Source organism: Octodon degus, unplaced genomic scaffold (genome assembly GCF_000260255.1).
Source record: "Octodon degus isolate 3935 unplaced genomic scaffold, OctDeg1.0 scaffold00057, whole genome shotgun sequence".
Classification (NCBI taxonomy): Eukaryota; Metazoa; Chordata; class Mammalia; order Rodentia; family Octodontidae; genus Octodon; species Octodon degus.
In genome coordinates this window covers 2138280-2147936 of record NW_004524633.1, presented here as the reverse complement: position 1 = coordinate 2147936, position 9657 = coordinate 2138280, and the positions used below count along the sequence as shown (strand labels likewise).

The window sequence follows — 9657 nt, the reverse complement described above, 5'->3', positions numbered from 1 at the left end:
TTCAGTTACTGAATATTATAGCTGTGTAAACTCAGCAAAATATTCTAAAAGAGTCCAGTAGCCCATAATAGCATTGGGTCTTCTGTTTAACTGGCAATGACAGAAATTATTGACCTGAGTCACTCACAGCTTAACTTAACAGCATGGCTTTCCATCATTTTTTTAATCTCCTGTATTTTTTTTAACAATGTCTTCCTTAGAAACAGTTATTAATTCTTTTACTGCAGAGTGTTTTTCAGATTGGGTTTCCTCCACATGTTTCTGTATTTGATTGCTTACTTCAGATGCTATGAATTCAGAGATTTCTTTTTTTATTTCAGAAGCTAATTCTGCTCTGAGTTCCTCTATAACTTTCTGCTGTTGCTTATTTACTTCCCACACTATGAATTCATACATTTCAGCTGAGCGAGTGTCCTCTGCACTTGTTCTGGGTGGGCACTGGGTTTCCTCCATATGTTTCTGTATTTGATTCTTTAGTTCAGATGCTATGAATTCAGAGATTTCTTTCTTTGTTCCAGAAATTAATTCTGCTCTCAGTTCCTCTATATCTTTCTATTGTTTCTTTGCTTCCGATATTATTAATTCATACATTTCATCTGAGCGAGTGTCCTCTGCACTTGTTCTGGGTGGGCTCAAGGCCTGAAATTGCAATTGCGCCTTGTCTTTATCACTTCATGTAGCGCTGACCTCTGACCTTTGGTGTAGAGCTTTGGTGCAGTTGTAACCTTAGCACCTCATGAAACTGAGGTACCAATATACCGAGGTCTAGCCCATGCAGCTGTGCCTGGCTGGCTCTGCCTGCTGTGCTCAGCTCCTTCCTGCTGCTGCCCTTGAGGTGGCCTGCTGTGCCCTCTGGCAAGATGTTCTGCTCCTGGATTAGCTGCGTGGTTTTGACCCTAGTCTCACTGCAGGGACTTCAGCTGCAGAGTTTTACCCCAGGCCTGTATGCCAGGCCTGGGATCGGTCTGGAGGGGTCTGGGGGGCGGTGGAAGGAGAGCGCAGAACACACACTCACTTGGCCTGGGCTTTGGCAGGTCTGCAGGACTCCCAAGAGCATGGCGGAAGGTCTCACAGGGCAGGCGGTGCTGGCTCTGGATGGGTGGAGGACGCCCAGAGAATGCGGGGAAAAGCCTCTCTCATGCGGAGGGCCTGGGCCTCCTGACTCTGTGTGTAGGCCTAAAGCAATTGGACACTGTACAGCCAGTGTTTGTAGACTTTGTTTTTTTTAATCCTTGTTATGATTCTCTCAGAATAGGAACCAGATCAGCCAGATTGGAATTTGGAAAGCCGTTTATTACTGAGCTTAGTGCCTCCTGTTCAGCTCTCACACAGGAGAGGACGGAAAGGCTGAGGCCCAGGAAGCAGGGAGTTGTAAAACCTAGAACCACTTTGAGTTTGATAAATTCATTGTCTGACTACATTCAGTTTGATAAACAAATTCATTGTCTGACACAAAATAATGCTTTTAGAGTGATTGTGATCACTATTCAAACTGCATTTTCTGGGGCTTTGTTTCAGTTTTTGGTTAATTTGCACCTGAGGACCTGCAGGCAGCCTTGCATAGCCCGAGGTTGCAAGAAGTTAAAGCCCATTTAATTTCCTTTTGAAGTCATCTCTGTGAGCTAACTTTGTTAACAGGAATTGGTGAGGGTTACAGGAATTTTATCTTAGGAAACAGCAAGAAACAGCCACTAGTTACTAAACAACTTAGAACAGTGGTGAGTATACATTTACAACAGAAAGCACAAGATTTACATTTATAATCTAAAATGTGGGTTGACCCATTACAATCCTGACAGGATTTTGGAACCTGTTTTAACCAATGAAATACTCTTTAAGTCTTTGTTTTTTGTTTTTGTTTTTGTTTTTTAAAGTATAACATTCAACTTATTATTTCTTTCTCAAGAGTTTCCTTCAGTCCATTAAGCCCCAGCTCCCCTTCCCCGGGCTTTGGTGGCGGTCGAGGGCAGCACCTGCAGGTCTAGGTCGGGGTGGAGGAGTTGGGTCCTTGCGGGCTTCACGAGGTCGATCTCTGACCACTGTGCTGTGACTGGCACGACGCACAGTAACGCAGCTTCACGTCCAGCTTGGGAAGCACACAACCGTCGAAGACACTCCTTCGGAATGCTCCTGAGGGCGGCGGGCGGCGGCCTCCGCTGTGTTCGAGTGACAAGTTCTTAATGGCCTGCCTTATCCCCGGGTAGCACCGGGCGCAGTGCGTGCAGCGCGTAGGCTGCCCATGACCGCGGCCCTTGTTGGTTGGCACGACCGTTGTTCCTTCTTTTTTTCGTCATCTTGGAAAGGAGGACCCGAAAGAGGTTCTTTAAGTCTTTGTACATGAGCAACAATATGTATTATATTTATCAAAACCAGTCTCGATAGTATTTTGATTAGTTGGCAACTCCAATATATGTTATGGTACTTAGGCAGAATAAAAATCTCTCCAGGTTGAGAGGTTGGCTCTCAGCCATAACTGAAAGCAGTGGGTGAAGTTATCCTAGGCACAGCTTAAGCAAGATTTTTTTAACAACTGCTTTTATGGCGGTATGACGAGTGGTCGGAAGGTCAGGGTTGGAGAAGGACCCCTGCAGAGACCCATGCCAGTGTCCAGCAACAGGCTGGACTTTCCGCTAGTCCTGATTGCCCAGGGCTCCCCCGTGGACAAGACAGGGAACAGTCTGGCCAGAGGGAGGAGGCAGCCTGGGCCCTTCAGTCCTAGCGGACCACCAGGGAAGGTGGGTCTGAGCGCAGCCTAGGCCTCAGCGTAGGCTCACTTCCAGTGGCTGCCTTGGCCACGGCCACGGCCACGGCCATGACCATGGCTGGGGGGTGGGGCTCTCAGGCAGTCCCTCTTAAGGTGGCCTGGCTTCTGGCAGCAGTAGGCGTGGCTGGGGGCGGGGCTCTCAGGCAGTCCCTCTTAAGGTGGCCTGGCTTCTGGCAGCAGTAGGCGTGGCTGGGGGCGGGGCTCTCAGGGCAGTTCCTCTTAAGGTGGCCTGGCTTCTGACCAGTAGGCGTGGCTGGGGGGCGGGGCTCTCTGGGCAGTCTCTTAAGGTGGCCTGGCTTCTGACCAGTAGACGTGGCTGGGGGCGGGGCTCTCAGGGCAGTCTCTTAAGGTGGCCTGGCTTCTGACCAGTAGGCGTGGCTGGGGGCGGGGCTCTCAGGGCAGCCTCTTAAGGTGGCCTGGCTTCTGACCAGTAGGCGTGGCTGGGGGCGGGGCTCTCAGGGCAGTCTCTTAAGGTGGCCTGGCTTCTGACAGCAGTAGCAGATGAAGCTTGTCGATGAGCTCTTCTTGGAGTCCAGAGAATCAGATTGAGGGTCTGTTTTGAGGCTGCCACAAGGCGGCCAATTTTTGATCTGTTTTCTTTCCCTGGTTTTCTCCCGGTTCCAATTGTAAAATATTAAGGAGGCAGTTTTTACTGAAGTATCAAGTGAGCTGTCTGGAGTAAAATCTATCTTTGGTAGCTCTTTTCTAATATCCGGATCTGATTTGAGTAAAGAATTTATGAGTAAGAATAATCTGTCCCTTTACTGAATTAGGATCTAGGGAAGTGTGTTTTACCAGTGCCTCTATTAAATGTTCTAAGAAAACAGAAGCGTTTTTATCTTTCTCCTGATGAATAGCTGAAAATTTTAAATAGCTAGAAGTCTTGGTTTTAGTTCTTTCTAGACCCTTAAGAATGCACACTTGAAAATGTTTTCTGTTCCAGTCTCCTTCCTGGCTATTAGGCCAGCAGGAGTCTTGAGTGGGGACTGCTTGGGATGCAGTGGAAGTGGTTGTTGCCCTGGCAGTCTGTCTTCTGGTTGTTGAAAATTAACAATATGATATTCATCCCCAAATGTAATAGCAGCTTGTAATGCTGCTTGTCACTCATTAGAAGTCAAAGTTACATCCATGCAGCCTAGTATACAGGTGTGAGTAAATCCTCTGAAAACATCAGTGTACTTATCAGGGTCATCTAAAAATTTTCCAGGATCTGACTTCATCTGTTTTAGGTCATTGAAAGGCACATGAACTCTGAAGTTCTACCTTGTCTATTTACTTCTTTTAAGGATATTGTCCTTGAGGAGCTTACCTAAACTCAGCTAAGGATGGGTGGAGCCCTGTAGAGGACTAGATTAGGACTGGTCTAGAAGCCCCACTCTCCAGACTAGAAGGGCAAGTAAGGGAAACCTTACATTTAGTAATGGCGGGGTGAGGCTATGATTGAGGCCTCTTGTCCTTAGGCTCTATCTAGCTCAGCTGCCTACAATTTAAGACTAAGTAAGACTCAGGACATATGAGAACTTGTACTGTAACGTCAAGTACCTCGGTAGTGTCCCAGATTTTCTGATCAAGGTTATGGGGCCAAAGAGGAAATTGATTGATGACGTGGAGTGTGCCTAAGGAGAGTCACATGAGGAGAAGACACTCTCTCAGGCTTTCACAGAGAGCACATTGGCCAAGCAATGGCCGTGACTCATCCACATGGCTGCACTGACAAGGTTCTACAATCTGAGGTACAGGATCTCAGGACAAATCCTGAGGGCATTTCACTGACCTTCTCAGACCAAAAAGCTACAACTCTTGTTGCATAGGTCCTGCTTTACCTTGGTCTTAACCATCCAGTAGAAAAGTATGAAGTCGAAATATAAGAAATAAAGCCATGCTGTTAAGTTGAGCTGTGGGGGACTCAGGTCAATAATTTCTGACATTGCCAGTTAAACAGAAGACCCAATGCTATTATGGGCTACTGGACTCTTTTAGAATATTTTGCTGAGTTTACACACCTATAATATTCAATAACGGAACTTAGAAAAAATGGGGCATACCGATGAATGTCCATTTTGTATCTGTGTATTCAAAGTGGTTGGGATAGATATATAGTTGCATTCTCTTAATGAATAGAATGATTTTTTCTAATGGTGTTTGTAAGTAGGATCACAAGTCCGCATCTTGTACAGCAATTAATCACTAAGAAGAATATATGCAGTGTATTATTTGTTGAAACTGTACTTTCGATTTGATTTGAAACTGTCTCATTGCTATATGTTTATCAATAAAACTTTGAAAAGAAAAAAAAAAAAAAAGACTAAGCCCAGTAAGCCCAAGGACCTCTAGGGCAAGAGCTTCCTGCAGAGTCCTCCGACGATCCTCTTCTTCAGTCAGTAAGTGCTATGTTTCTGGCTACCTCATGGACTTTGTTTCCCCATGAACAACTCATGGTGCCACCACTTTGTCTCTTTTTTTCCACTGTGCACTGGGTCCCCCATAGTAGATGGAGGGATGTCTAGGTTTTCAAGGAACTTCGTACCTGAAAAGGAAGTGTACCTGTAAGTAGTGCACATCTATTCCAGACGATTCTGTGTGGGTTATTTAAACCAAGGAAAACAGCAAACAACAAGTTGCCCTGCGCTGCTATGAATAGGTGCTTGCTGTGTTAGCACCCCGAGAGGAAAGCCCAGGGTCTGTGAAAGCACACATAGATAGGGACTTTCAGAAAGAGCAGATGCTTGGAGTGGGGAGAGTATCCCAGTCAGATGGTGGGGGGATGGATGGGAGGGTGGAGCTTCTGAGGTGAGGAGGATCCCTTGCACAGTTGGGAAGCCATGAGGGTAAGGGAGAAAATGGAACTTCTGGACAGTCATGGTGGAGGACAGAAATAAGAGATAAAACTGTGGCTTCAGAACCTAGTCTGCGGGGGCCTGCCCCTTAGCTCAGTTCTTTAAGTGGCTGCTTCAACAAAGCAGTCCAGCTCAGGTTGCTGTGGTTCGATCCCCACAACACAAGACAGCCAGTCATGCCTTGAAGGCATTCGGAGGAAAAAAAAAACAAAAAACCTAGTCTGCTATGATAGGGGCAGGTATTTTTCACTCTCACATCCCACTATGTATTTAACATACTTGTTGATTTGAATATTTGAATTTTTCCTTGATGCTAAGAGGAAGAATTAGAGTACTTTTAAAAGCAGAGTGGTTCTTTAGATGTGCTTTTCTACAAAAATATGCTTGGCACTACTTAGAAGATGGTCTTGAGGCATAAAAGGGAAATGGATATAAACCAGGGCCTTGTCCCAGGCACCTCCCTGAGGAATGGTGAGGCATAAACCAGAGGGTGGTGTGGGGACAGAGAAAGGGCAGGTCAAAGTAGAGCAGCAGGTGGGGTGAGGTGGAGCTTGGATGTGGAGTGAGGGCGGGTGACCCTTCAGTTTGGGGATTCAGTGGGAAGGGCAGGGATGTTGGGCAAGTTCTCACAAAGCCTGCAGCCTGAGCCACCTGGGAAAATACCACCGTCCCCACCTCCAGAGAGAAATGTAAGCCCAGACAAAAACGTGTTGGTGACTAGAAAGACACCTGTGAGGCTGCATAGAGCGTTCCCAGTGTGTAAAGATGTGTTTGGGCAGAACTGTGAGAATACTATCATTCAAAAAAGACAAGTAAGGCCCGACCAAATAGCTCAGTGGATTAAAGCGCTTGCAAGCAGGTGCAGGGCTGGGGGTTTGATCCCTGGGCCTGCCGTGGTAGCACATGCCTGTAATCCCAGCTCTTGGGAGGCTGTAAACAGGCGGATCACTATGAGTCCAATCTAGTAGTGACACCCTGAACACCCCATAGACCCGTCCCTAAAATACAAAAAGGAAAGACAAACAGGGAGTAAAGTAGATAACAAAGGAGCGAAGACAGAACATGAAAGCCCACACAAAGTGGTGCCACTGAAACCAGAAGAAACGGTCCAGGAGGAAGTAGTCAGTAGGTTTCCCCGCGGAGATGTCAAATCAAGTAGGCCGCAGTGCTGAGCAGAAAATCGTAGGTTTTGGAAATTGGTGCTGCAGAGAGGACCTTACACTCAGAAAGGAAGAATGTAAGTTGTCGAGCCAGCACATAAAAGGCTCTGCCTCAAGTGGCTTTATGCATGCGTAGTGTTAATGACTTGCATCATCTGGGGCACCTAATGGAACAGTCCATGTGACGCTGCATCTGTGACAGAGATTTCTTTTTTTTTTTTAATTTAATTTAATTTTTTTTCTTTTCTTTTCAAAGTTTTATTGATAAACATATAGTGACAGAGATTTCTTGTCACCAGGCTCCTGAGCCACATTTGTCAAATGATATTTTTGTGTCAGTGTCGCATACTTCGTAACAGATAAGCATGAAAACTAGGCGCAACTTCTCCCAGGTCTAATGGCACATGGGAGGCTGTGGCAGGAGGGTCACCACAAGGGTGGAACCAGCCTGTCTCAGAAACAAACAGGCACAAATTGTCAATTCAATTCAAACTGTGGCTTTTTTTTTTTAAATCCTGTTTTGTAAGTATTATAGCAGAATTTCAAATTTTAGGTCCTTTCTCTCTTTATTGTCCTTTTGAGACAGGGTCTCACTGTGCAGTGAGCCTGACCTTGGGCCCAGCTTTGTAGACCAGCTGGCCTCCGACTTGCAGGGTCTGTCTGCCTTAGTCTCCTGGAGCGCTGCTGTTACAGGTGTGTACACCCAGCCTAAGTCATTTATAAAGTAACATTTTAACATACATGTTTCTTTACTTTTAAAACAATATTTTTCAAGGCTGGCCAGATAGCTTGGCTAACTAAAGTGCCTGCTTAGGCAGACACAAGGATAAGGATTCGATCCCCGCGCCGTGCTGGCCCCGCCCCTGGGGCATACTGAGACAGCGATTGAGACTGGGCATAGTGGTGTGCACCTGGGAGGTGTAATCCCAGCACTTGGGAGGCTGAAAACAGGAGGATCACTACAAGTCTGATCTACATAGTGAGACCCTGTAGGCCCTATACTAAATATAATAAGTAAATAAATGCCAAAATGTATTTTGAGAATAAAAAGTTAAAATGTAAGAAAAAAAAATTGCCTGGAATGGTTTGCTTTTTTTTTTTTTCTTTTCCTTTTACGAGATACTGTTTTTATTTCAGTGTGGAAAAAATAAGCATTTTAAGCAGTTTTTCTGTATTAAACACTGACCTGGTAATTTCTGTGTTGCAGAACTTTGCCAGGGTTAAGATGCAGGTAACAATGTCACTGTCCTCCTTGGTGGGCACATCTCAGAACTTTAATGAAGAATTTCTAAGACGCTCTCTAAAGACTATATTGACATATGCCGAAGAAGACCTGGAGTTGAGGGAAACAACATTTCCTGATCAGGTCAGATGAGCTTCTAAATTATTAATTTAAATAGGCTTGTGAAATAGATGAGCTACTCTTCCTTCTGGGATGGTTCCTTGTTTGATGTTTAATTCTATGCTTTATAAGTAGGCATAGAGTTAGGCAGTGTAGACAGAAGTTTTCTTTTTTTTTTTTGCAGTACCTGGGATTGAACTCAGGACCCTGAGCTTGCCAGGCAGGTGCTTATTCTACTGAGCGAGTTCCCCGGCCCTAACAGAAGTTTTCTGATGAAACATTGTCACTTATTAAACAGCAATCTACCTTTAAAAAAACTAATGTTTCTGCAAATTACTTTTCAATACAATCAGAAACATAGGAGAAAACTGTATTTTCAGGGCCAGGGAGATGGTTCCGTGGAGTAAGCGCTTCCCTGGCAAGCACAAGGGCCAGAGTTCAATTCCCGGTTCTGCCAAAAAAAACCCAACTGTATTTTCTTTTCATTCTTATTTCTTATGTCCCTACAATCTATTTCTACTTTGTATCTAACTCTACTTGTTTCCAGACCAAAGAACTGAGACAGCATGTCATGGAAGGCGTTTTGGTAGCCCCACCGCGTGCATGTACCAGGCCGCGGCATGCTTGCCCTCTGTAGAGCTGTGTCAGTGTACTGTAATGTGTTCGGGAGTTGTCGGGTGCTCGTTTGAAGCAGCCCTCCGGGTATTCTGGTGATAACGACGTTGTGCCGCAGGTCCAAGATCTGGTCTTCAATCTCCACATGATCCTCTCTGACACGGTGAAAATGAAGGAGCATCAGGAGGACCCCGAGATGCTGATCGATCTCATGTATAGGTAGCGCTTGTCTGATTCGCTTACACGTTGTCTAACGGACCTAACATTAGGCCAAAGAATAGACATACGCAAACGACTTAAGTGCTGTTGTTGTAATGGTAGATTGGATTGTCCCTGAGGCGTCTGAGGCAGAGCTTGAAGTCAGTCGGGCTACACAGCAAGTTCAAAGCAAGCTTCTGCTGTCTCCAACAAAACAAGACAGCGCTTTATCAGGCTGCTTTTTCAGATCTTCCCTGTCACTTCTTTCAGGAACCATAGATTGCTGTTCACTATATTAATTAATTTAACAAAAACAAGAGGATTTCCATTTTATTTTTTATTGGTATCTGTAAGTGACACACTACATAATGATCACATTCGTCATGAGGAGTTGGCACACATATGCCTCATGTATTCTTTTTTTTTTTCACTGTTCAAAGGTTTATTTGCAGTAATACAAATAAAAGTTAAAAAACATTTTTATGACTCAAACTGGTTTGGAAGTCACAGAGCAAATGGAAATTCCTGCGACACAAGGAGCGCTAAAGTTCTTCTGAACAGCGGGACAGACCTGAGCGCTTACATGCCTCCTGTCCCCTATACCCGATGTGACACTTTTTTCCCCTTAACTGTGAAAAACTTTTGTTATATCCCACCACAGAATGCCTCCCGCAAGATTAGAGCAGCCTGTCTGGTGGCTGTGGGTTTTATTCCTATTACCTTGTTTCAATAATCACTTTA

At 45.2% G+C, this 9657-nt stretch overlaps 1 protein-coding gene across 7 annotated transcripts in view; it reads left to right on the top strand.

Moving 5' to 3' along the window:
* The window catches only part of Dock7 (dedicator of cytokinesis 7), a 246024-nt gene that overhangs the window by 200332 nt on the left and 36035 nt on the right, over positions 1-9657 (top strand). For all 7 annotated transcript variants that reach the window (XM_023718310.1, XM_023718311.1, XM_023718308.1 and 4 more), the window contains 2 exons: positions 7969-8127; positions 8837-8937. In XM_023718310.1, coding sequence (XP_023574078.1) covers positions 7969-8127; positions 8837-8937 — 260 coding nt within the window. The remainder of the gene's footprint in view (positions 1-7968; positions 8128-8836; positions 8938-9657) is intronic.